At 37.6% G+C, this 27,964-nt stretch overlaps 1 protein-coding gene across 3 annotated transcripts; it reads right to left on the bottom strand.

The window, feature by feature from the left end:
• Positions 1–664: 664 nt before the first annotated feature.
• Positions 665–27,588, bottom strand: SGK3 (serum/glucocorticoid regulated kinase family member 3). 3 transcript variants are annotated; one of them, XM_066331977.1, is made up of 16 exons: positions 27,380–27,588; positions 22,608–22,691; positions 20,601–20,673; positions 17,726–17,801; positions 11,938–12,025; positions 10,028–10,077; positions 8,930–8,987; positions 8,038–8,121; positions 7,810–7,941; positions 6,520–6,632; positions 6,271–6,307; positions 6,072–6,158; positions 5,198–5,293; positions 4,205–4,360; positions 3,082–3,171; positions 665–2,628 (listed from the first exon to the last, which is right to left on the bottom strand). In XM_066331977.1, the coding sequence occupies exons 1-16, from the start codon at positions 27,455–27,457 to the stop codon at positions 2,458–2,460; spliced, it is 1,473 nt and encodes a 490-aa protein (XP_066188074.1). In that variant the 5' UTR covers positions 27,458–27,588; the 3' UTR covers positions 665–2,457. The 3 variants fall into 3 exon arrangements, with proteins under 3 accessions (XP_066188074.1, XP_066188082.1, XP_066188091.1); XM_066331985.1 differs by lacking the exon at positions 17,726–17,801 and having other exon boundaries at positions 11,938–12,020; XM_066331994.1 differs by lacking the exons at positions 17,726–17,801; positions 27,380–27,588 and having other exon boundaries at positions 22,608–22,675.
• Positions 27,589–27,964: the final 376 nt, after the last annotated feature.

The following is a 27,964-nucleotide window of genomic DNA, read 5'->3' as shown; positions in this document are numbered from 1 at the left end:
TCAAGTGATGTGTGGAACACATTCACATTTTGCCAAAAAGGCAGTCTGCTGAAGGAAAAAGCTGAATAAGCAATTTTAAGCTGCTTTCCCAGAAATAACTTCAACTGCCACACTACTTTTTTCTTTTTTCTTTTTCTTTTTTTTTTAAAGGAAAGAACCCCTGAATTCTGAAAAAAACAAAACAAAACAAACAAAAAACAAAACCCCAAAACAAAACAACCAAAAAAAAAAAAAACCAAACCAAAAAACCCAACCAACCAAAAAACAAACAAACCACCAAAACCCTTCACCTACTTGGGCAGCTAGGTATGAACATCTTGGAATACAAGACAAAAATTAAAAAGGGTAGTTCCCACAACAATTTCTGAAGAATTTCCTCTCCTTCCCATCCCGCTATAGCACTGTACCTCCTTGCCATAAACAGAAGGAAGTTACAGTAGCCACATAATTTCCCAGTAATTTCAGGAGCATACAGACTAAAGATTTGGTATGAGAATGGATACTTCCTTTCATACCACCAATTTGTTTCCCACTCCATCAGAAAGCCATGTTAAAAATTTAAATAAATAAATAAAAAGAACAAAACAAAACACCACCAAACCCCAAAAAACCAGAACAACCAAACAACCCCCCACCCCCCCCAAACTAAAAAACACCAGGGCTGTTACTTCCAAATTATTTAATGCCAAGGAAAGTATTCACGTAGTTGTTGGTTGTCCTGAACAGCTTTTTTCAACCCTGCCAGAAGAGAACTATGGAAAATGAGTGCCAAGCTACCATTTTGCTACCACAAATGATACAGTTCCTTCCTTCCCTCCCCTGCCAATGTCAATTCTTACTTTTTACTCAATTACTCCTTCCAAAGCCTCATGTAGCAACTGCTAAACATCATTTAACCACTATGTAGGAGACTGTGCTCTAGGAGATACTCCTTGAGATAAGCAAGAAATCCTGTTTTACTTTCCACTCTTCTAATGTATTGATACAACATTTATTTCAAAAGAAATATGATTTGATACATTCTCCCCCTCTAGGTTCTCAATTCTTATCTGATCTTGATGCAGTATAAAGAGCATTTATCTTAGCTGCTTATTTTGCTACAAACAAGGTGAGTTAGATACTGAAATTCATGTAACATTCATTCAATTTACATATCAGTATCTTGCCACACTTCTCTCAAATCAAGGTATTTAACTGAACGTATTTATGAACAAAAAACCACAGAACGTTTTGGAGTAACAGACAAAAATAAGTTGTTATTTACAAGTAATATATATAATAAAACTACTACCATTATATGCCTTTTATACACTGTAATTGCAGTCAATTTTTGCATTGTTTAAAAAAATTTCCTTAAACAGAAATTGTTCAGAATTATGTTTGTCCATACACGTGTATGTTATGAGAAATACAATAGCTTTTCACATTTTTAGAATTATCAGTGTAATTTACATCTTTCCCCCAATATCAAGTGAAGATTTAAAAATGGTGCAAACTGAAACACAAAAACAAGTTGCTATGAATACTGAAATACAATCAATTTGGAACATAAGAGTGTTTTAAACTACCAATCTGCGAGAAAAATCCCTAATATTTGGCATGATTATCTCACCACCTACCCCCAAAATGTCGAAGCTAATTGATTTACTTTTAAAGTAACCATGATTATTGCATATTAGATCTTTGGAGAAGCAGAGCTTTAACCAAAAATATTTTTAATGTAGTTGAAATATAGACATACTTAGCTCAGGGAAGAAAGAAAAGCAGAACACATAATAAGTAATGTTATCAAATCAATCCAGTTAATTTGTTCTGTCCTTGCTTTGAGTAATCCCCCATACCTCAGATAATCCAGTTGAGTCAATGGGTACTTCAGCAAGTACAAGAGCAACAATCCAGTTTTATGTGACCAAGTTTTCATTCTCAAGAAGTCCTTTAAGAATTTTGGTCCTTAACTTACATCATTTAAGTGCTGACAGGCAAATTAACACATATTCCAAACTGGTAACAGGGGAAACATTTACCTTTTTTTAAACCAGGATATACAAAAGACAATTTGCATAGTTACAATTCAAGCACAAAGTCACCGTAAATAAGTACAAAAGCATTTATAAATTTACTAAATTTGCTGCTGTTTGTGCCAGCCAAATTAGATAGGTATGAATGTAAACTCGAAGGGATTGAGGAGAACAGTCAGTGTTTTTGCTTAAAAAATATGTAGAGAATGCTTTTTAAAGGTTTTAAAAAATATTTTCTGCAGCAGGAACAAACAGTTCAAACCCCAAAGAAAGCCATCCAAAATGCCCAAATTCCTCCTATACAGCAGAGAAAGTTTGTTCATAGGTTTCCAACCTACATACAAGACGAGGCACTATTTACGCTATTTTGGAATGTGTCCATAATCCTAGTATTTCAGTTCAACCCAAGACTTCCAAACCACTCTTCACTTCTAAGCTCCTAAGAAAACCCATCTTCAGAAGGTGGTGCGTAAGAAAATCCAACAAATGCATCATCTGCCTCTAGGACACTGGCATTAACAATGCTGTAGTCAGAAGAAACACAAACTGAGTATGGGACCATTTCTTCTGTGAACACTGCATCAAAATTCCCAATATCGTCTGGTCCAACCTAGAAAACAGAAGGATCTATCAGTCATCCAATTAATACAGTGTTTTAAACTTGTGCTTGTCCTTTAGATTCCAAATTTACCTCTCAAGGCTATATATTTTGTTGTTAGTCTCTATTTAAGTAAAAGAAATTTAAGGAAGCACACTACTTCATCTCTGAAAATAGGTATTAAAAGGCCGGGTTTTTTCATTTAGACTAGAGTTTTGACCAAATCCTACATTCTTTACGATCTGATAAGCCAAAAAAATATGAAGTCTCTCTTAGGGAGATTAGCTCAGCTGGTTAGAGCATGGTGCTGGGAACACCAAGTTCATGGGTCCAGTCGCCATGAGGAACGTTCACTTAAAAGCTGGACTTGATGATCCTTGTGGGTCCCTTTCAACTCAGAATATTGTGTGAAGTGTGATCTGAGACACAAACACTAACAACCATTGCCACCCCCCAGGCACCTACCACATTGGGATTAAATGGTGGCGGTATCTTCTTCTGAAGAAGATCAGTCCAGCTGAGAGATTCGAAGAATGGGTGCTTTTGAATTTCAAGCTGCAGCAAACAATAAAGATTTCAGATACTTCATAATTCTATCCTGTGCATTGTAGTAAACATTACTTCATACTACATGCACATTGAGAAGTTCCTATGTGCATGTCCTTATCAGTTTGTTTAGTCGCAATTTACTTTGCAGTCCAAGCCGTAGTCAGTAAAAACAGCAATTAAACTTTGTGAGATTGCATCTATACACAGTTTTCCTTCTAAGATCCTACTTTCTGCCTTTAAGCCCTAAAATCAACAACCTTGAAGTCTACCACAGAGCAAGAATTTGTTAGTATCTGTCCCTGCTTTAAAGTTTTGTTAGTTTTTTTAAAGCATATCACTGTCTGAGAAGCCGCTGCATCAACAACTCTGCAATGTACATACTATTTAAGAAGCAGCCAACAGCTGTGCTAAGTCCTTTCATCTTGCTCAGTTACAAGGTCCACAGACTAACATAAGGACTGCGAACTAAACACTACTAAGATCCCACCAATGGATGGTGTACTTCCTCTTGATCATTCCTCATTGCACAGTTCTGAAGACACCTGCAACGTTCTCACATCAACTTTTTGAGAACAAAGATTTTGATGCTACACTTGGAAAATGTCTGCCATGATTTTAAGGCTAAAAAAAAGCTGCTGTTTGCACAGAACAAGTGCTCCTCTTTACCTGAAGACTGTTTCCAAATCATTAGTATTACCACATGACAGCCTTTTCTTTTGATTATTTCCCCATTTCACTATCAACAGTGAAACCTACTTCTGTGCACCTTAGTGACTGCTACACCAGCAACTGTTTTTCCTTTGCTGGCAGGTACAGCAGCAACCAAGCTCAAAATACCTCACAACACTGCTCTCTTATCCTCAGCAACTTCCAAGGATAGAACCCACTGGTGTCTTTTCTGAAGACATAAAAAGGAGGAAAACAGAGATGGACGCAGCAATGCAATTTCCATCTCCAACTATTAATCCTGTGCTCTGCACATTGATTTGGTGAGTCCCCTTAAATGTAACAGGGCTTGATAAATTAGGACATTACTTACAAAGTCTTCCCTTGCTCCTAGTCTGCTTTGCCGATCTTTCTCCAAAAGTTCTTCCAGGATAGACCAGGCTGTAAGACTGATTCCTGGGCGCAAAACCAGGGGTTTATGAAGAATATTATCGTACATCTCAGCAACATCACGGCAGTAAAAAGGAGGCTAAAAAAACACAAGTTCTACATGAATTTGAAGCCACATGCAATGCTGTTTCATATGTTACGTATGATCAGTTAATGATTCTGTAAGACATACAAGCTGCTAGCAGTGAAGCAGAGATCTCCTTTTCATGCACTGCTAACTTCTAATTCAGTCATCACCACTGCCAGAACTTGACACTTGATAACTTCCCACCACCCGCCTTCCTCTACTCCTAAAGTGTTCTCACACTTCCAAGTAGCCATAGATGCCATCCAGCTTCAAAGCTCCCACTGAACTTGCCTGAAAAGAACCTGAGAATGGGAAAACAAATCCATCTCCCTATTTAAGGCCCGTAAGGAAAGAGACAGAACTTGAGAAAACTAGAAGAACAGATTCTTACTGGAGTTAATTACATATGACTAGAAGAAGCATAGCAAGATATTTTTGTTTTAATGCTGTCAAAAGCTAGAAGAAAACGTGAGATACATAAATAAAATAATTGTCTTTTAATTTTATTTATTCCAATATTTGACAAAATTTTCCTTATGAGCTGTTTTTTTTTTAATTGTGTATTATCACTGTTGATTCAGTTTACTCTCACAGTCCCTCAAAGTGATGACTACTGATTTTGCTGATGTCTACGAGCTTGCTTTTCCATGACCTGTCAAACACCAAGAGGCAAAGTAAAATCCAAAAGAGAAAAATAAGTGCTATGTTAAGTACAAGACAATGTGTTAATCTGCTTAAATGGAGTATTCCAATGTTATGAAAAAGTTAGCACCTTCAACAATACTCAAAGGTTACTTCAAATAAAAGGGGAGAGGGGAGGAAAGCAACCTTTATGTATCAGATACATACCAGCCCATAAAGCATTTCATACAGAACTGCACCAAGGCACCACCAGTCTACTGTGTTGTCATAGGGCTGCTTTTTAATGACTTCTGGTGCAAGATACTAAAATGAATAATAATAAAAAAAAGTACTTTAGACAATTAGGCAGCATGGATAAAACCTAGGGTTTAGTTACTTCACAGTAAACGCTTTCAAGAGAAGTTGCTTCCTAACAATCAAATGTTTCAGCTAAATACTACACCACACTCATCTTTCACTGCCTTCAAAGGTCTTTCCTGTAATTTAAAGTATGTTTATCAAGTTACCAAAGTTTCTAATCCTCTGTTCAGTGAATCCCTCATACGTGTTCAAGCCTTCCACATTCTAAGTTTTCCAGTGTAGTTAGTTCTCCCATTAAAAAGACAACAGAGTTCAATAACTCAGTCAGCAAGTTCAAAGTTTGGTGCATAGGCAATAATTTGCTTGAGGCACAGATATTAATTCCCTATAAACTTACTAAGAATCACAGGCAGGATGTGGTTAAGTAGACTGATTTTGACCAATCTGCAGCAGCTGTTACACAAGCTAACTATCCTGTGTCTACCCAGCAGTTAGGAGACATGAGAGAAAATAGTATTTGAAAAGGACTGGAATAACATAGGAAGGAAGAGATGTGAAGTATGGCCATGTGGGTAGCAAACAGTGGACACTGCACATGAGTAAGAAGAACAATGAATAGACCTGTAAGGAGCTTGTCTTTGGTTTGGTTTCAGCTTGTCAAAAGAATGCAAACCTCCCAGCAGTACAAAACATAGTATTTGACCTTTCAGTTACACAAACATTAATAATAGCCAACAGTCATTTATTATTGATAAAAAATTCATGAAAGTTGTCAACGTACTTCTGGGGTCCCACAGAAAGTTGCAGTGGTATCAGAAGTTGCAATCCCTTCTTTACAAAGTCCAAAGTCTGTCAAAACAACATGACCCTGTGTTAAATAAAGAGCAGTATGTTAAAAAGAGAACATGCTTAACATGTGAATACACAAAAGCGTCAATTTTGTGAGAGAACAGAAAACAGAAATAATCTTGCATACTTACTAGTGAATCTAGGAGAATGTTTTCTGGTTTTAAATCCCTATTAAAAAAGAAAAGGTAGTAAATCAAAACAGCAGTCACAAGAGCTTCAGAGGGCTTCACAAGGGCTTTTATTATTCTTCAGCTGAAAGCTTCAAGTTTTGATGAAATTGTTATGTTCTTGTTTCCCGTAAGAGATTTCCTGGAGAGTTTATTTGGTAATTTGTCCTATTTTGAATTTCTGCAGGACAAGGATACATTTCAGAAACTTACCTGTACACTATATTTATGGAGTGTAAGTAGCCCAGTGCACTGGCTATTTCAGCAGCATAAAATCTGGCTCTGTGCTCAGGAAAGGAACGTTCTCTTTGTAAGTGAAAGAACAGCTGTAAATATGCAAATAGGAAATAAGAACATTACACAGACAAAACAAATCTGGTTAATGATGTGATTTTACAGTGAAGAGTAATTTATTTTGTGTCCACTTTAAAAAATAAAAAGTCCAATGAGATAGAATTGTTTTTACTGCATGGCTTAGTCATTACTTTACTCTCTTCCCTGCTTCTCTTTTGTGGCTCAGATGGATAGCTCACATTCCCTTAAAACCAAGACTAGTCAAAAGGAACTAGGGTAAATCACTAAGCCATGAATAGAAGCTGGCAAGACTAAATCATGCAAGATTGCCTCCAAGCAGAATACATAACCTGGTGTCAAAAAAGTCATCTTTAATTTCTGCAAATGCATGTATTCAAAGATTTGCATAATTATTAATAGAATTGTATTCTGAAATAACCTAGCTGTAGATCACTGTGTAAGATGTATATTCCAAGCTGATCCACCAGTTCTCTCTACTACAGAACTGAAAGGCTGGAAATATCTGAGCAGATACAAAGGTCTAGACAAAGATTAAATTATAAACCAGATTCAACCACACTACACACTCAACTTGTGAAGCTTTTAAGAAAAATTAAGTTTTCTGGTTTCTGCCTACAAAGTTCATGAAAAATAAAAAACCATCCCAGCTTTCCATTCAAATTTGAAAGCTGTTTTGAACTGTATTTTATTTTGCCTGAAACAATACAAAAAGTTCTGGCCACAATTCAGAGTAGAGCAAACCAGGATTTTGCTAATACTGTCTAAGCAAGGTGACAATACATTAAACAAGAAAAATGCTCATCTTGTCCCAACTCTGACACAATATAATAAATGCAACTGTCAGCTTCCTTCCTTCCCTTTTTCAAATATCAGCATCTCACCTAATGCAGATGCAACAGGAAGACAGTGTTACATGGTGAAAAATGTAAATATAAGATTAATTAAAAATAAAGGTAAATTTATATAACTGTACGATACAGTATTTGTATCTCACAAGCATGAATAAATTTAAAGTTGTCAGTAACAACAGGAACAGGGTCCAAGTAGCTACAGAAGTCTGTAGCAACAGCAGATAATAACAGGATTTTCAAAATTGGGAGAATGCTGATCACAGTCCACTGTAAAGAATCATTTCGCTCCTCTCACCTAGAATTAACAGACTAAAATGCAAACAAAACCATCACATACCTCTCCTCCATTAACAAAATCCAGGACAAAGTAAAGCTTTTCCGTTGTTTGGAATGAGTAATGTAATCCAACCAGAAATGGATGTTTCACATTTTTCAAAAGCACATTTCGTTCAGCCATAATATGTTTTTGCTGCAAGAAGTATGAGATCAATAAGTAAATAGGAATGATTTTGTAATTAAGGGAAAAAACAAGGGAGGTGGGTGGAAAAAGACTATTTCTCTTAACCTCTTTCCTATTGAGAACAATTTTTTTCTGCAACACTTTGACAGCATAGTATTTCCCATCCAGTTTTCGTTTTGCAAGAAGAACCTGTGAAATTCAAAAAAAGGAAGAAATGTGATTGTTGCAGTTCACATACTATTGGTAATATTTTATCATTTCAGCATAACTTAAAAATGCTCATGCTGTTTTTTCACAATACAGTTTCTTCGCTTCTAATACACTCAGTCAGCAATGTAATTGCCAATAAAGTGAGCTTACAGTTAATTCAGTAAAAACTCACCCTGACAGTGGTATCATGAAAGACCAAATTATAACATTTTTTTCCCATGACCTGCTAAATCTCTTACCAAGATTAATTTCAGCTTTTTTTGGGGGGGATAAACTGTAAAAATAATTGAATGAAAAACAACAACATGAAAAATAATTTGGAAACTGAGATTTCAAGAGGGATTCTCTTTGGTATCTTTGTAAAATATCAATACTTGAAGTCACTTTTCAATGTTCTGTTGCTCACATTTCTTCATACTATCAGTGGTTTCACAAATGTTGTCCATGACAACAAGAGGAAAAACACAATTTGTACTGCAGCTGCTGCATAAGCATAGGGGTACCTCCCTTCCTCCCTGGGGGAAACAGAGGATCCCAACTGCTCTTGATGAGAAAGGGAAAGTCTCCCTTTTGTTAGTCCCAACAAGCGGCTGAGGCAGCCAACAGCTGCACCAGGGAAAAATGGCAGGACCACAAAACAGCAGCAATGGGGATCCAAGAGAACATATTATGGGCCACCCTAGAGCAACACCACTCCTGGAACCCTCTGGCCAAGTCTCCAGTCACTGAGCACGAGAAACCAGTGAGCATCCTTGCACCACTGTAAGACACAGGAATAAAAGCTCACCTTGCCAAAGCTGCCTTTCCCAATAACTTTCAGGAAATCAAAGTCTGTTGGTTTGGCACTGAAAGATATTTAGGAAGGAGACAGGTCATCTGGGTAGAAATTACAAGCCTTACAGCTGTACAGCAGTGTAGTGTAGCACAACAGCCTGATTTTCTTTGTTCCACCCAGCACTGCTTCTGCAGACCTGTCCTCAGATACAACTCCTCTTCAAGTTTGCAATTCCATTTTCTTCTAGCAAAAGTGTTCAAGTTGCATCCTATGAGTTCATTTTATTTACTAAGTTTAACCTTACGATGTAAAGGAGAAGCAAGACCGTTCTTTCATTCTCCATGGTCTAGTTTTTGGCATTTTTAAGTTTCCATTTCACCATGACATCTCCTGGAGCTTATTTCTAGCGGTCCAAATGGATTCTAAAGCTTACATGAGGAAAGGAAGGACCAAGTTTGTTATCTATTCCCTCTTATTTTTTCCATTCTTCCCTCCATCCAACCCTCCCTCGTTTTAAATTTCAGTTAGAGGAGGGAGGTCCTAACACCTGCCTCTTCTTGGTGTTTGTTTGAATTCACTCTCAGTTTTTCCATTTCCCAAATCGCCACTCCTTTCAGTTTTTCCCAGGATTCCCTTACTCTTTCCTGAATACAATTCTGTCAGCAAAACAATTATCCATGTCTTCAAATTGCAAAACAAGTTACATCACCATACACCTCTCTATTTATTGCCCCCGAAGGGAAGGGCTCTTATATTTCACTTCTTACTGCAATCTATTAACCACTTCCTCCTACTAGCCCAGAACAAATCTGTGAGGAAAGCAAAACCAAAATAGCAGTCAGCTCCTAGAGGAGAAAAGCAGATTCACACAGAACAGAAATTCTGCAGAAGACACCAGAGACAGAAGTTACCACTGCAGTAACTGTAGCACCAACAAGGCAAGCTGCTCCTTTGGCATGCAATAAACCAAAGTTGTTTTCAGAAGCTGTGGGACCACTCCCAAGGTCAGTCTAACTTTTCAGGTTTTATAATTAATTTTAATCCCATATAATTAGATTTTATATTTCCATTTAATTGAATTACATTAAATACAATTTAATTGAAACCTACTGAGGATTTCCAGATGGTCCCAAGTTGATATTCTGTGAGGTAGAGTTTAACTGTTGGGAGAAACAAAGAGGTTTACTTGTAGTATTTTTTCTTCTCTCTTATCTTTCAATCAATACTGATTTCAAAATACTCTACTAATCTGCTCAATCCATACTTTTACACTTGTTACATTAGAATTTTAAAGAGATCTAACATCTAGATTGGGAACTGAAATACCTGGCCATCATCACCTTGTCACAAATTCTTTCTACACACATCCTGTTCAAGGATGAAGGTAATAAAATATCTGTGTTCATTCAGAGAGGAAAAGATCAGAAATAAAACTTGAAAAGTATTGCAAAAAACAACTTGTTCCTCATTCAGAACTTAACCCTTTTTGTCTCATGAACATATTTTTTACCTTTTATTCCAAATTCTCCAAGTTCTTACTAATACAATAATTTTAAACCCACGCTGTTTATGTAAGAGTAATTAATGAAAGACACAGCGCTTTTAAAAACACAAAAGAGAACATTCTTCCAACCCCAAGAAAAACATTACCAACCTTTTCTATCCTGACATTAAAGGTTAAATAACTCAATTCCTGGAATTCCATGAATCTTACTGGTACACACCCAGGCAGAATTTGTAAATTGCGGGGAGCAGAGGAAGCCACTGTCATTTAGGTGATTTTCTCCATTTTGTTTTTGATTTAGAAAAGCAGTATTTGTACTCTCATTGTGATTCTGGGATTTATCAGGGAAGAATGAATTGCACTCAAATACAAGTTACCTGGGGACAAGCTGCCAGGCAGCACAAACCAGTACTCCATAAGTGGAAAATGGCCTGACAGCAGCACTGGATGCCACCGCTCACTGAAATGAGCCAGTGGTACTGGACAGTTTTGAAAAAGCTATTATAAAAAAGACTTTTTTTTAAGGCTTTTTTTTTCTTTTGTTCCTTGTTGTTTGGTTTTATCATTTACAGTAACCATAAGGTGAATTTTCCACCAAAAATATGGGGTCCAGGCCATTATGCAGTAGCTCTCTTTTTGGAATTTGTTGTGGTATGACACATCGTTAATTTTCCACAGACAGTTTATATCATTCCTCATCACTTAAAGTACCTTCCAAAGGAGGAGGAAATCAGTATTTTAAACTAGTGATGTTGGAAATTAAACTTTCAGAACACACTGAATCTCTCGTGGATCACACACAAATTGAAACAACTCTTATATCTTTAACAGGGGCTGAATAAGGAGAGAAGTATTAATATCACATCTTTATGCCAAGTAGTAAGTAACAGAGAAGACAAGCTTAAATATGGCACTTCTGCCTTCACAGAAATACTCCTTTTTTCAAACTGTTTCTGGAGGCTGTAAACTAATTTTCAGAGAATCCATCTAGCTATATAGTGGCTTTTTCGACAAAAGAAACTTCAGACCTCACACAGTGTTACATGTGAAATGAAATCCAATCCATCTTTGCTCCTAAGTGACTTCTAGAAAGACTGCATTTTTTCCCCTGAGAGAATTCTGTTTCTCCCCATCTTTAAAAAAGAAGGGCGTACAAGCAAACAAAAAGACAATTAAACATTCTACGTCCCCCCTATGTCTTGCCAGATTTCTTAGCAAGAGCTTTTGAACAGACTGCAAAATCTCTCACAGCTAAGCTATGACTAAAGTTGTGTTTCTTTAACCTGTACAGCAAGGGGAATAAGGAAGACAACACCAGCAATCACTTTTACTCCTCTCTGCAGTTCACATCTGACAGAAAAATAGCTTACAGCCCACAGTGGAACTGAGTTGTTTAAAAGAACAAGGAGGGCATTTATTGTAAAACCTACCAGTAGTTTCCAGTAAATAATATACCTAAGAAGATTGCCCTCAAGTACCTAAAATTTAGAAGACTGTTCTGCTTCTGTTTTATTACCTTCCGACTGCTCCTTTCATCTTCATCTTCAGATGGATCCGACTGGTGTTTTGGGTTATCCATCTGAAGAAATGCTCTGACATCTGGGCTAGAAACACAGTTAACTTCATTAGCACACCAATGACCTGCATGATTTTCAGCCACAAACACAGAGCATAGGAAAGAACAGCAGCACACAGAGGAGTTACTCATAACAAAGTTTTATATTTAAGTTCTGGCAATTAAGGAGTGTGTAGAAGCAATACTCTCTTTTACAGCAACATGATTCAACTACCAAGTGTGTTATACAGCACAAACCTTTTCACTTGCAAAAACCTGACGTTAAAGTATACGTATGTCAAGACTTCAGGAGGGAACAACGCAGAACAGCATTTAAAGATCATTACCAGAAGAAATCACGAGTTCTAACTGGCTAGCAGCCACCAAGAAACCCAACTTTCTTCCAAAAAACAGAAGAGTTTATATTTTTGTTTTCTAAAATTAATTGAATTGTCCAGTACAATAGGGAATAAAATACACCATCTGTATCCCAAGGAAAGACACATGTTCCAAGAGATACACAGCAGTAACCCTCCTCTCTCCATTCGCTATAAAGCAGAAGATAGTTATCTATTCAGAATTCCTTCTGGCTGGGCACTGTCAAAACAGTTAAGAAATCCTTCCAGTCAGCTGTAGGACACAAATGTTTCAGGAACTAGCAACAGGCTTCTTACAGTACCTAAGGAGATGCATTTTATCTTTAGTAGCACTTTCAAGCTCTGTCTTGGTGGGGTTGGGAGGCAGACTGAGAGAAATGTGGGAAAGTAAGAGAATTCCAAGAACAAGAATTTCTTCATCCAGGAAGAAAGGCTTGTCCAACAGATCAAAAGAATGTAACATCTTTCTGAACCACAGCACAGTGAAGTAAAGAATAATGTAATACAACTGAGGAAAAATTAATTCCTAAAACACAAGTATCATGTATAGCCTGTATAAACCACTTCAAGAGCTGATTTGAATCTTTCAGGTTCCTTCAGTTCACTCAAAGGTAACTTTCTTATCGAGGAAGAAATCTTACCTACATTTCAGAGACAAAGTTGTTTGAGAAGGACTCAGAGGATTCTCTGATAGGAAACTCCACATGAACCATTCAGTACAAGAAAAGCACTAGTTTACTATCGAGCTGCTCATTTAATCTGTCTCTAGAATATATAAAATAGGGTCGTTTTATATAAGAAACAGATGTACTTGCTATTTTCAATCCATTCACCCTCCTCATCTCTGATCACTGAGGATGAGAAGTAACAGAGGAGCTGTTTCTGACACTTCAGCTTCTGTAATTTCCTGTCAGCACTACTGAACCTACCTCATATCCTAGGCTATCTGAGGCTTCATCACTGACATTCTGTATTCTTAAGTCCTGTTTGAAATATGTTTCAGTAACCTTCGGCCTTTCAGGTTTAAAGCACAGCAACAAGTCTGTTCACATAGTTTCCCACCATCATTTCAGTTTATTACTTCCCATTTTATATGGACTCCAAATTCTGATCTATTTCAGGATCTGTCTTGTATCCTGAGGCCAGGAAGACAAAAATCACAGTGGTTTGAACACTGTGGTAATACTGGGTCCTGATGCAACAATTTCAATTTCAGAACGTTTGCATATCATAAAATCAAAAATCAAAAGTTCTGGTTAATGCTTTTCACTGGACACAACAACAGAAACAGACCTTAGCTACCTTTCAGCATTAATTATTCTGGACAACTGGCTGATTAAATAGAGCATGTTGTAATACATCTCAAATAGTTACTATAGTAACTTTGTTCATGACTGAATTCACAGCAGGAAAAACAAGAATATCAATTCAAGGAAAAGGCTGCTGTACAGTTGCAGGGTATTCCACAATCTCCACAATACCCAGAATCTTAACTGATTGATATTATACTGTTTACATTTGCAATTCTAAAAGCACTGCAAAGAACTACTGCTTAAAAATAAGAAGTTTAATGTACCAATTCCCTAGGCAAGATTGCAGCATGTTATGCATAATGCTATACAGATTGACAGGACTTCTATGCTGTATTAGCTCACATGGATTAACTCAGTGTATTTTAGAATACATGGAAATTATTCCTAAAATAACCTCACCTATGAAATTAAAAGAATTGAAAAAACTATTTAAAAAGGGATGCTCAATATACATTGTACATACACTACCAGCAAAAGTTGGTTTTGTCAGGAGTTTTATGATTGACTGAATAAATTTATTTTGTGGATTATCTCTGAAATACACAAAAGGGTGTCAAGCTCTGCTTAAATACAGTTGCTTATGTAATACTCATTCTGCATTAGTCTTCCTGCAAAAACAATATAATACCACACAAAAAATTTTGGACACACACAGAAATATGAACAAACCCCACCTCCCCCACCCCCCCCCCCCCCAAAAAAAGAAAAAACCCAAAAATTCACAAAATTTGAAGCAAAATGTTAAAATTAATAGACAGTGGCAGAAACTTAACATATAAGACCCAGTTTATTTAAATAATGGTGCCCACCTCCTCCATCTTCTCGCCATATTTTCTTAAAAAGTAAACCACTGATATATTTCTTACAGAAAGCAAAGGTTCAAAAAGCCCTAACACAGTAAAGTACAATAACACTTTAAGAGAGGACAATAATATAATGCAAGATTTGCTTTCCCAACCACGGACTGCAAGATCCTACAATTCAGGAGTTTCACATTCACTTTTATATTAATCAGATTTTGAAATCAGAAAAAAATTGTGACTGATTTTCTTCAAAGGAACATATTCAGACCCCACTTCTCACTTACAGAACTGATAACTCATTTCCCCACAGAGTATTGTCATCCTTGAGCTCTTCAAGTGTTATGCAAATGTTCTCATTCTCATTAAGGAGCTACTTTGGACTACTTAAAAATAACTGCATTACATCTTTAATGCATCCTCTATTACACAGTTTTTCCAACTGGTTTTCTTTGGACATGTTCTGATAGACAGCAATTAAATGCATTAATACCTCAGTGAAGGCCTACATTTGAGGGGGCGAGCAGCCCACTTTCAGGAGATGTGTAGTGTTTCAGGGAGGCTCACAGTGCTCACTAGGAACAAACTCCCAGCTCTGTTAAGGAAATCAGTCAGCAAGGGGGACACACTAGCAGATCTCTATCCCTTCTGCCCTATCCATCCCTACCTTTTCTTGGAACACCTGCATTCCACCCATGACAGCAAGTTGTCTATCACAGTAAGTTTGCTGAGGAAATGCAGCTTGAAGCTAGTCCACTTAATTCCCAATTTGGACTAAGTGAGTCATCTCATCCTGTATTCCACCTGACAGTGACTGCAGGAAAATCCTTATCAACTGTCTCAGGGTCTCTCTAAGCATTCCAATACACCTTAGGCTTTTCTTGGATTTTTTCATTGAGCAAAAAGGTTTGGCTTTGATACAATATTCAAGAAATGTGCCACACCCAAGAAAAAAGTCCACTGATGGAAAAAAAGTCCACAGTGCTGCATGTTTCAAAGAACAATGTAAATATTACCATCTGGGACACACTGAATCTTATATTTTTGCTTTTCATTTCAGATATTCAGGTGTCTTCCATTCCAGAAATGAGAACACCTTGAATCATCCTTAAGCTTTTATTGAAACAATTTTCCTAAGCAGGACTTAAGATATATGGCTTGCTGTTACTGGTTTTAATGCTTAAAAGATGCTGTGGTGCAAGTGTATTTCCTAATGGTTCTGTGAGAATGCATAGCCCACTAAGTCTTCCTTGTACATCACTAACTTTATGTAAATTATTTGATCTAGTATCAAATTTAATGAGCACATTAAAGCAGAACTAAGAAAGCAAGAATGGACTATCTGTGAAGGCACAGTCATCACACATCCCTTGAGTACTTCTATCAGAATTTACAAAAAATCCCAAGCATCAAGATCAAAAGATTTGGTATTTCTTCTGTAACAACATTCACTGGTGCACAGAAAAGGTGACAGATTACATAATTATTAACATGATTTGTTGCAATGCAACACTGCAAAAAAACGAAGGCTAACTTCCGAAAAAAATCACCTTGCTGTGATTAAAAGAGAAACAACACAGAAATCACTACAAAATTAAAATGTCTTTGCACTAAACTGTGTATTAAAGGCTTTTTCTCCTGCTTAGTTCACTATTTCTTTAAGGGTGGGGTGGAGGAGAATAGTACAAGACAAACTTTGGTCTCTATTATTTTTATTGCAGAACTCTGCTTAATAAGCTTATTATTGAACACACTTTCATCAGCACCAAACACTATCAGACCTATATCTTCACCCTGATCTAAGTCAATTTAATGGATCAGGCAAGCTAAGTACCATATTAGAGAACATTAATTCTTCTACAGTTACATTCAAGCATAAAGCAACTTTAAAAGCCCACAAAAATTGAGGAGGCAGGTGGATTTGAGGTTTAATGCCCTTTTTTTAGCACACCATTTTGCGCTGTCCACAACAAACCACCTTTGGAGAACAAATATAGTATGTTTTGAAACAAAAATATTTGGTAATTGGATATACTGACAACCAGAGGAGGAGATTGGCCTAAATAAACCAGAACCCTTTCCCAATAAAACAAAACAGATTAATATAACAAATTATTGAAAAACAAAGTGCTTTTTATTATTTCCCAAAGAACAGTACTATCAACACAAACCTCACAGTATTTGTACTGGTGGAAAAATATCCTACTGTAAAGACTTTGTTACTATTTTTTTTCCACTAAGCAAAATAAGTATACATAAAATGCTTCCTCCTCTTTTTTTTTTTAAACTAGAAAGGAAAGGAAGTACGTATTTCAGCTTGACAGGACATTAAATAGTTCATTTGTTGTGAAAAAAGAAAATTTGACTACATGCTGGAAACTGCAGTAATATTCTGTTAGTTACTTTTTTTCCTGTGGGAAATGGGCAATTTCACAGACTGTACAAAAAAGCTAATTAAACAAAGCATATATATTAAAGACATTTACTGAACACTAAAACCAAGTGTAGAGCTTTACCATTTTACCAGTCCAAGCAACACAGAAAGCTGAATGGATTTAGTTGAAACTGATTAGAGCTTTCTGCTGAAAGAAGGCACCGGTTTGCCCTGAATGAGTTCCCACACAAAGTGCTGCTGTCCAGATTTAACTGGAGCTTTGTCCTGACACCACCTTGCATTCAGCACTAGTGGAGGTGAACACTCCTGCAGTTCTTCTGCCAGGAACAGTTTAGGTACAAGCTATTTCACCATTTCCTTTAAGCAGCTCAGCTTGGTTAGCCCAAACCATCTCAACAAGCTGATTAAGCCACTTGGTTACCGTGTTTTAAGCAAGTTTTGGAGAACACATGAACCACTCTTAACCAAAAAAAGGATGCAGGCAGTGACTGACTGCCAACAACAAAGCAGCAACTGACAGCAGGGCCCTCAAACAGTACAGACACTGGCAAAATAAACACTCGACCTACAGCAACAGTTTAGGGCTAGTGGAATTTACACCCCTGGAATTAAGATCAGTTAACTACCTGCAAATTGATTTGTAGTTCGGTTTTCAGAAAACAAAAACACTTTTATACTCTTCAATCTGTAGATTTTTCCTGAATGGATGGCCATATAAAGTTGTTTTTTTTTTATACTGAAGAACGCTGAACAGGTAAAATACATTTTCTGGTTAAATACCTAATTTGCAATTTTGTATTTAACATATATTTTCATCTCATGTCTTTTCAACAGCTCTTATAAAACAGAAATGAAACTACTTACTGGTTGCATAGCTCTGGCTGTCTAACTAAATTTTGAATGAATTCATTCAGTCCTGCTCTTCTCTGTTTAATAAAATCTGAAAAAAATAGATTTATTAGAATCATCAATCAGCTTGTGAAAAAGACTTATTTTCTTATTCAGGATTTTAGGATTTAAAACAACAGTTAAAAGAAGACTGGCCCATGACTGATTTACAATAGACTTAGTTCTACATATGAAAACTGTAAGCTTAAAACATTGGACTGAGCTGAAAGAACAAATTTCAATTTTTCTGCAACACTGCTTAAAAATGTTGAAAGCCAGGTGGATTAGAAGTGGTACCATGTGCTTCAAGAACACTGTGTAACCACAACAGGCTGACCTGTGCAGCCTTCATTGCACGGGTGAGCCCTTCAGCACCTGATCCCACAAAACCAAAAAGCCCCAAGAACCCACAGGCAAAACCTGACATCAGTTGCACACGTCAAGCTTTTACATGAACAGTCCCACCAAGCAGCATATTTCCAAAATACATGAATGGCAGAAAAATTACACAACTCATCCTGCCAGCAGGCACCCAGCTAGAGCCATCGAAGATTACAGAATAAAATACTTTCCTTTAGATTTTGAACATCATCTCCAACATTAAAAAAGATAATCCTCAGAATTCCTTCCCTTATCTAAAGCCCAGCACACGTAACTGTTCTGTAGCAACGTGGAAAGATACATGAAGGATTTAGAATAGAAAAAGAGTTCTAACATAAAATAAAGTGTAAAATTATATTATCTTTCATTACTCATATCAACAATAATTTCTATGGAAAAAGAATATTTAACTTGTGCACTAACTTTTAAGGCATCCCAATGACTGTCAAATCCAGATTACTGACAATTATTAAAATAATAAATTAATTTTTAATTAACAGGTGTATTTAAAATATTAAGAAAAATGTCCATATTGTTTCAGGGATATAATTCCCTAACCTTTCCTAGGGTATTTAATAATCCCAAATTACTGACATCTAACAGAAAGGTAAATCTGCATACAGATATTATATTATGGGATTGAACAACATCAGCACTTTCAGTGTGGCAGATGGACAGTGCCATCAGTCACTCTAAGCCTACAGGACTATCCATGCTGGTGAAGATAAAACACCTGTAAAATCTGAAATTTTCAGGTTGTGTTCTGACTGGTTGCTGTTCCATTTTTTCACGTTAAAACAAGATTAATTTTAAAATAACCTAGAGTGCCCATAAAATTGGAGCATCTAAATGGCAAATTAGATTACAGTATTTTTGGTATTTTTGGGTAAAGGGATGGAAAGTTCTCACTCTGCTGCATTTCAGTGCAATAGTACAATGCTGCATATCCATGGATGGATTTCAGAAGTTAAATACCTTTTCAGTATTTGTAAACTACGTAACTTGCTCCAGAAGCCAGCAGAAACATTACATCAAAGCTTCAATAAATCAATGTTAAGAAAAAGAATTATTTACATAAGCATCATGGCTCCATCTCCACCCTGCCTCCCAGCAAGAAACATCTTGGGAACTGTTTAGTTTCTCATGCTTCAAGGATTTCAACGTAGTTCACGGAAATTTAAAACAAGTTTGAGGACTTTGTTTTACATACATAATATTAATAAAGTCTTAGTTGAGGTTTTTTGCCCCATTAAAACTCCAGTTTCCTAACTCTGGCTCCAAAAAATCCACCTGCATATTTGCCTGTACAGCAAACCAGACTGGAGGGCATCCTCTGGTCCTTAGCCAGCTCTGAGAATCCCAAGGTCAGAGAAAAGGAACCAGAACTAAACTTTGTCTCCTCGTAGACAAAACACATACAGACCTTTTGGCAATCATTTACATCTTTATCAGAAGACAACATCAGAGCTTGGATACTTTTATTTGATTATTCTAATAAAAAATAAAACATAATGTCACATAAGGATCCAGATGATTAACTGCAACTGCCAAAAACTAGGTTTGTTTGACAGAACTTTAAAAAACACAAACCTACACATTCTAAGAGCTCAACAGCTTTGAATCCATTTGTTTCTCAGCAAAAGAGAAATTGAAACAATGGAAACAGGAGGAGGAGATGAAACTACAGTCTGACCACATCAGCAAGCCAGGGGAGGGCGGGAGGGGTCCAAAGAGCATCAGGAAAAACCTGAAGTAAAAATGGCTTGAATGAATAGTACAAACACACAGAGCAATGGCCTGGCCTCCCCATTTGCCTTTTTAGTTATTCACCCGTGGTGCCACCCAAGTTCAAGGCACTTGACAAGTGACTTTCATTAGTATTTTGCTGTGTACAGAGCAAGATAAATGGGGACCCATCACTGGTAACTGGAGCACAACGTTCACATGGCACACGCTTCCTGTTGCTGTTCCACTCAGAGAAGAAGTTCTTTTTCACCTAAACTGTACAAGGAAGCACATTTAGATACAGGGAGTTCAAAAGTCCTCCAAGATAAATCCTTGAGTTATTAAATTTCTCAGAAGAGCTGGGGAGGGTAGTCGCACAAAGAACATTTAAAATGGACTACGCATAATGCTTAGGAAGAGTTTGGGGTTTGGCTTTTACTTTTATAGGACAGAAATCATACCTGACAGCTGAGAACCAGAACCAGAACACAGGAGAGTCGGGAGGAGCTACAGCCTTCAGTGCAAGAGAGGCACTGGGCGACCAAGCAATGCTTTGTTCACTATCACAAGGTAAAACACCTACCCACGCTAGTTCCTGCTCTTGACTGAAGCATGACTAAACTTTGCTTTAGTCACTGTTTTGAGGACCGCTGCAAAACTCAGCTAAGATAGCTTCTTGTAGGCTGGAATAGATCAATTTTCATATAAAGAAACTGACAAAATGAATAACAAGATGATGACATACCAGGATCAAAATTATCTCCAAATATTCTTTTAGCTGGAATCTTCAGGTTCATCGTGGGAAATTGCTTCTTTAGCTGAAAACAAAACACATAAAATTGGATTGTGCTTAGACATTAAAGTACCTAGAAATAATTGCATTTTGTTTGTTTTCTGATGAACAGTTTGAACACCTGATTATTAGTAATTCTGCTCCGCTATGCCATTTCCTCTGCTCATACACATGGGGGAAAAAAACATACCCAGAACAATCTGTACTTAGTTTGTTTGCAATAGACATACCCTTTTAAATTCAAAGGCCATCTCATCTTCATCTTAGGGACCACTAGAGCAATAGTGCAAAATTATTTGTCCCAAGTTAAAAAAAACAAATTTCAGTGTTGTTTTTATTTTTCTTCTTTTTCCCTCCTCCATCAATTCTTTATCACTTTTCGGTTTGTTTTTCTCTGGCTTGCTTGCTTGCACAGGGCTGTATGCATGAGGTTTAGGATGGGCCAGGGATACAGACATCTGGGTTTTGTCCAAATTACATTCTTAAAGCTTTAGAAATCACAGGTGGTCTACCCCTACATCAAAATTGCAAACAGATGAACAGTCTATTTTAGGATCTTGCACTTGATAAATCAATTATTATTAAACTTGATGAACTGACCAAAAGATAGTATACACTAACAGTGAATTATGTATTAAACCCCCGCCCCCAAACCTGACACTAATCAAGCCTTGACTGCATATACTCCACCTTCAAGTGCTCCAGAAGAGCAATCCTACTCTCATCCTCTTTAAAAGAGTAGTTTTCTAATACAAAGCTGGCAATTCTTCTTGCCTTAGCAACACCAGCATTTCTTTCCGTTAGCAGCACAAGTTCTTTTTGGTATATATATTGTATGAATTCCACTGAACAGAAACTGGACTAAATGTCCTCCTGGTTATGCTTCCCCAAGACCTCCCCTCTGGCCAGGTTAGAGAGACCAGGGCTGAAGCAACTTCAGCAGAGCAAGGCCAACCTGAGTGGCAAGAGAACGTGGCAAAGGAACAGGGTCACCAACACTTCCTCTGAAAGGAGGATTTTCTGTTTTCACATCCCTTACAGGTCTATCCCTGCAAGATGCAGGCAAAGCACAGCATGAGGTACCCAAGGGCATTTCAGCTCAAACATTTCCAAGAACATTTCCAAGCTCACAGCCTTTGTTTGGAGAACACTGCCACATGCAAATCCATGCACAGGGAGGCAGAAGAGAGAAGGCCTGACTACTTCCCGGAGAGACAGTGGAAGGGAAAGCACAAATAAGCAGCTGGTAATATTTTAGTATGGGAATCAGAGGGGAATTATTTCCTCTTTTGTTAAACTAAAAATTATGGCCTCTAAACATGAAGAACTGGAGGAAAGTATGGACACAGCACACATAACTCAGACTCATTTCTGAACAAGTATTTACTCCACTTGCCCACTACGTAAAAATGGTAAAACCCTTTTCCAGCAACAAGCCCAAGAAATCCACACTTGGTTGCTGAAGCGGCCCATTTCTTTTGGAACACTGACCATGGTTTTTTGTGCAAAAAATCATACCTGCTATGAAACTGTGGGTATGAAGTACCATCAATGACTGATGAAAATTTCTATTAAGAAACAAGGATTTGTTCATTGCTTTCAGTACTTCAAAGAAAAACACTGACTTTAGGAGAAACATATCTATCTGAATGTTTTGTGGTGTTTTTTAGCATGAACAAAAGCACATTTTTTATGTTGTGACAACAACTAAACTGGAAGTTTCATCAAGCTGTGATCCCAAGGAACTATAAAAAAATGTGACAAGTAAGTGGATTTTGAGTCTGAACTTCAAACAAGCTGAAGTTTAAAAAATCCACTCCATCATTTTCTTTATTAGGCTTCTATGGTTTTTAAATGTTGACTCAAACTCCTCAAGAGAGGATTAACTCAAACCATAACATTGCAAGCAAGTGCTACTCTGCTATTCTGGCATGATTTCATAGCTTGCTTTTTGCTTACCGTATTGTAGAGTTTATCAAACTCTGCATACCGTCGTAAGACAAACCACTCATTTCTGCCAACAGAGACCAACACTTTGTAAACCTGTAGGAACAAGGACAGTGTTATTACCCACAAAACTTAGCAAAACCTCCCAGGTTTAATCTTGTGGTGGAAATAAGGGCAAGCTGTTAAATTTGTTGTGTAAATGCACTTATTGAACCATGTATTTCTTACTGCTAAGTCACACAGACATCAACAGAAATGATTAAAAGAATGATGAGAAGAATCTGGTACTTACAGAAAATTTTCTAAACACCAGGTAAGAAAAAAATAAAATCAAAATTGATTTAGTGGAGTTTCATGGGTTAGTTAATATCCAAAAAGAACACCTGGCCATCAGATAGAAGTCTATTAAAATTTAATTAGAAATTTGTTAACAACTCTATAATCCATAATAAAGACTAGTATTAAAGAAGCAAAGCATTAAAAAATACTTAAGACTGCTTTCACCAAAACCTAAAGAGAAAGTACACATGGAGGGTACAAAGGTAACTGTTCATTTGAAACCTTGAATACAGAAGAATCCTGGCTGACAGCATGATTATTCAGGGAGGAATAAATGGTGCTGTTGCTGAAATACAGCCCATAGAACATAATACACAGCACTGGGATGAAGGGAGGTATAGCTGGAATCAACTGCACACTGCTGGCCTTTCAAATGCCATGTCTCAGAGGACTTCAGTAACTAGACAGATTGTCAGTCCCTGGATTCATAAATCTGCTTGGCAGCTGTGTGTCCAGCAGGCTTCTCCTGTCTCTCAAGCAATTAGTTGTCTACACTTCTCTACTTCCTTGTACTTCCAGAAGGAGCTCAGCTATTCCTTCAGGGAAAAGGATGGGCACAGCAAGGAAATGAGTGCAGAGCGCTGCTAATTCCCAATGCAGCCAACTGGACCAATGCCCCAGTCTCCCTTGTGGCCTGCAGCAGCACCTTGGCTCTCTCTCTAACTCCACAGTGGCAGTGGCAGCCACCACCATGGGTTCCTCAGCCTGAGGGCTGCAGTCACACTGTGCTAACTGCTCACATAAGCTGTTCTCAGTCCCAGGCCCTGGGGAACACAGGAATGGTGATGAGACCTTCTAACTGAACAGTGTTAGCATAAAACCCACCCACTCCCCCCCTAAGAGCCTCCCTACATTGTAGACAGCAAAAGTTTTAGCTGCAAAACTTAAGCACTGCCCTCCTGAACTGGGTCTCTTATACATGAATCAAATCCTGCAAGCAATGTTCAAACACAAAACACCTCTGCTCCCCATGACTGCATGGCAAATCAATGCCAACACACTGGAGCAGAGGGCCAAGGCAGCTGGGCAGAAAGCACAGACAGCAGAGTGCACAGACAAGCATAACTCAGGGTAGGAGGTGATATCCACCTCCTTGGCAACTGCTAAATTAAAACAGTTTTGTTCTCAGAGCCGCTGTGGAACAATGACACAATCAACATTTTTTACACAAGAGAGCATGAAAAAACCTGTATGAGGTCATCTAATTCACACCACTAACAAAGCTCTTGCACACCCCAACAAAGAAAAGATGCAAGTGCAACAGTTATGGACACACTAAGCGGTAAGAACACACAATATCCACAAAGAATCTGGTAAAACCTAAAACCAAAGTATGTCTGGGCTCTATTACTACTCTCAGCTGTGCCTCTGTAATGATAAGAGAGATGCGCAATGCTTATTTCTAGAAAGTTGGGGGGGAGGAATCTAGACTTACTTAGATAATAACCTTTTTAAGTCTAATTATTCCTAATCCAAATTTGGTCTTTAGAAAACTCCTTAAACATAAATATGATGCATCCACAAGTCATAGTATGTGGGTAAAAACCACAAAGCTTTGAGGAAAATAAAAAGGAAGAAAATAAACAGAATTCCTGAAAACATCACCATAAAGTAAGTACCTTCCCAGATACAGACAGGACAGGATCCAGCTATTTCTGGATACTGTAGGACTTCTTCACAGAAGAAGTCAATGAAATTAAAAGCCTTCAACTCTGTGGTAGCTCATGCTCCTGGATTAAACACTCGATTTTTATTAAACAAAGAAAAAGGTAGGCTGTTTTCCAATTTTGACAGAGCAATCATTGAGAAAGTAAGGAAACTATTTATTGTCAACAAATAAAAAGAAAAACAACTCAAATTTCCAAAGGGCTGGGGATTAATATTATACATCACAGGTCTGAGACGAAGTTTTCAGATTTAATCAGACAAACAGCACCTTTGAAAGAGATTTTTTAATAAGCCTGTATATGATCTGGGTGTAAAGGGAGATGAGAACAGGTCAGAAGAGAAAATTAAGCCTCAGACATCAAACAGCATAGGGATAAAAGTGAGAAACCCAAAACAAAGCTATTTGTCAAAACAGGCAAAAGAATGACCTAATATGCAGCAAGGACAGAAAGCAATTAATATAGGCTAGATATGGCCCAAAACAAGGAAATACTTTACTCTTTTTATGGAGAAAGTGAATGCTGAATCTTCAGAGGAATGAAGGACAGGGAACTAGTGTGGATTTACACAGAGCTGGTTGCCATGAATTAAGTGGAAGCGAAAAAGGTTCCCTGCCAGAACACCCAAAAAATGCAAACATGTAATCATTTGGGGAAAAAACTCTCAAAAACTGGCAGTAAATATATCAAAAGCATGCAGTATTTAACCAAACCAAATCAAATATTCAATAAAAGGTCATGAAAATGCTCAGGAGGAATGAGAAGTTCACTTCCAGAGACAAAACTGAAAAGCTCATTTAATTACCAGAATGATGACTGCTCAGAGACGTGATTGCTTTTAAAAAGGCTTTATCAGAGTAAGTGTGACGAGAAAAAGTAGAGCTAGCAAAAGCTAAGTTGCACATACTCGTCTTGTTTCCATGCCAGCATTAAGTGAGCCATCGAAAGGTTTGAGCTGAAATTCAGTTTCTATTCAGACCAGTAAGATTCTAGAAGCACCTCAGAAGCAGCAGTGATACCCAGAGCAAGTCTAAGATGAAAACTATACAGTCACCTGAAATCTTTCCTAGCCTTTATCACTCTGACCTTTCTTTTCACCCCAAGTGAAAACGCTTCTTACTGCACTTTACAGGAATGGCACTAGTGTGGCCATCAAAAGAGACAGTTACACCTACCACAGATTTGTTAAGAACTGTTTCCCCCCGACACCCCTTTCTCATTCCCTGTCAAAGTACTGACAGGATCCTGTCATTACACACAGCTACAGAAGAGGGGACACAGTGACAGCACTGACACATGCTGGAATTCACAGCTTCTACCATGAAGTTTAATATGACCCTCACTTCTGTTATCAAATCCTAAAATATATGTGATAATATTCGAATGCTTGGTTGTGAAAGCACTTCTTGTCAAGCTGCTAATTACTCTCTGGCACAGAAAGCAGCAGGCAGCAAGACAAAGTGTACCTCTGCACAGTGTAAGCTGGGCTGGATTCTTTTCCCCCTCCTCCCTCAGCTCCCCATTTCTGATGTTTGGTACAGCTTTCTAAAGGGCACACCCAAAGAAACTGCCCTTACACTGCCCAGGTTGTCTCACAGACCTTCAGGTAAAATGACCTGGAAACCACAACATTAATACAGGCTCAATGTAGCACACTGGCATATCTTAACTGCAGAACTGCCAGCACTGAGGCAACAAAAACCTGTTCTGCTCAAGTTTAGACTTTCACAAAGGTTTTCCTGCTCACCTGAGTTTCACACGAATGCAGAAGTTTAAGGAATTAGTAAAGCTCTTTTTTGTTTATTCCCTTCACCAAGCTACATCTTGACACACTTGTATAATCGAACAGCACTGTTCTTCTCCGAGGAAGAGAGGTGAAGAGGAAAGGGAGACAACATAACTCATATAAACCATTGTTTTGCTGTATTCTTCAGACAGCAACTCCATATAAGGGTGTCTGCATTCCTCATCTAAAGAGTGACTAACTCACTCAATGAAAAAAAAAATCTTGGAGGAAGTTGCACAAGAGCAATGAAATAGTTTGAGTCTTCTAAAGCAAGTATTTTGATCTTGTCATTTAGGGTTATATAAAGGCCAAACAAAAATCCATACTACACTACTTTATTTTTTATTATGCAATGCAAAGAATTTCCCACACAATAGGAAGACTTCACAACCAGAAACTCAAACTGGGAGGCAAAGAAAGGAAGAGGGAGAGAAATGACAAGAAGTGGAAATGGGAACAGGATAGGAAAAAACTCATAAGCATTAGAATCAGAAACAGGAAGGAAGACAGAAAAAAAAGTTTTGAAAAAATTTGATGGCTTGTATTTTTTTACATTTTAAACAAAAAAATTAGGATATCTGTGAAAGAATGGACATTAAAACAAACAAAGAACCAAATCCACGCTTTATCCCTTTACAAAATAAATGTCTTCATGAAACATCATGTAGAATGCCAAAATGGTATCAGAATGTTTTCCCTGTATTTGGATACTTAAATATTTTATACGAGTAAATGGAGCTACTTCGGGGTAAAAACAGCAGAAATTTGTAAAGGCAAGTTCCTTTTGCAGAAAGCAACACAGGTAAACAGTGTAAAATATTCAAAACTTTTCACACTGGACTATGGCCAGTACTCACAAGAGCAAGGAAACTGATTTCCATAAACCTATTGAAAATAATACGAAGCTTAGTAGCAGAAGAAAAGAAAGCAGCACTGCTAGGCACCAACAGCCTATGCCTTTGCCCACAGCGCTTACTCTCTTACATACTTACAGTAAATCTCTTTTTCTTCTCTCTGTGTTCATCAGAGCTGGGAATGCTAACGCTTGGGCAGCTCTCTTTGAGATCCATGGTATGTTTCTTGTGACAGATTTGTTACAGGACCCTGCTGCGGGTGCTGCACTCAGAAGGTATCGTCAACGGTACTGATGCAAGATCCGCAGCTTTTCTTGAGAAAATGTGAATTCCATCATGCAATCCTGAAGTGAACATAGAAGGGAAATTTAAGTACAGGAACTCTTAACTCACACAGCTAAAAACCTGTGTGACAAGAACTTTTGCTGGCAGGAAATGCACATTAATATGCACATATAAAGCCACAATCATGCCTATTTTGTAAATTTTCATGCTTGTAGTCCTTTGTTCTTTCCCTGAAATCACTCACATTCTCCAAGGACACAAGTGCATCCGAAAAATCACTGAGTTGTGCGGACAAACTGGAAACAGATTTGGGCACACTACAGAGAATACTCTGTAGGAACAAAGGGCATGAAGAAATAATTGAAGATGACAACCTGGTATCAGATATCTGAGAAATGCCACCAACCTGTACATTCAGAACAATTTATTTCAATACCA

The sequence above is a fragment of the Sylvia atricapilla genome, chromosome 1 (assembly GCF_009819655.1).
Source record: "Sylvia atricapilla isolate bSylAtr1 chromosome 1, bSylAtr1.pri, whole genome shotgun sequence".
Classification (NCBI taxonomy): domain Eukaryota; kingdom Metazoa; phylum Chordata; class Aves; order Passeriformes; family Sylviidae; genus Sylvia; species Sylvia atricapilla.
The sequence above is the reverse complement of the archived record's forward strand: the minus strand, read 5'-3'. Positions and strand labels throughout refer to the sequence as shown.

Bases quoted from the DNA above. Each gene is read 5' to 3' on its own strand.
- SGK3 (XM_066331977.1), bottom strand. From the start codon at position 27,457: ATGGATCTCAAAGAGAGCTGCCCAAGCGTTAGCATTCCCAGCTCTGAT. The intron at 12,026-17,725 runs GTAAGTAGTTTC...CTGTGTTTCTAG, and splicing joins CAGCCAGAGCTATGCAACCA to CCCAGATGTCAGAGCATTTC. The intron at 3,172-4,204 runs GTAAGTAATGTC...TGTTTGCTGCAG, and splicing joins TAGGAGCAAGGGAAGACTTT to CTTGAAATTCAAAAGCACCC.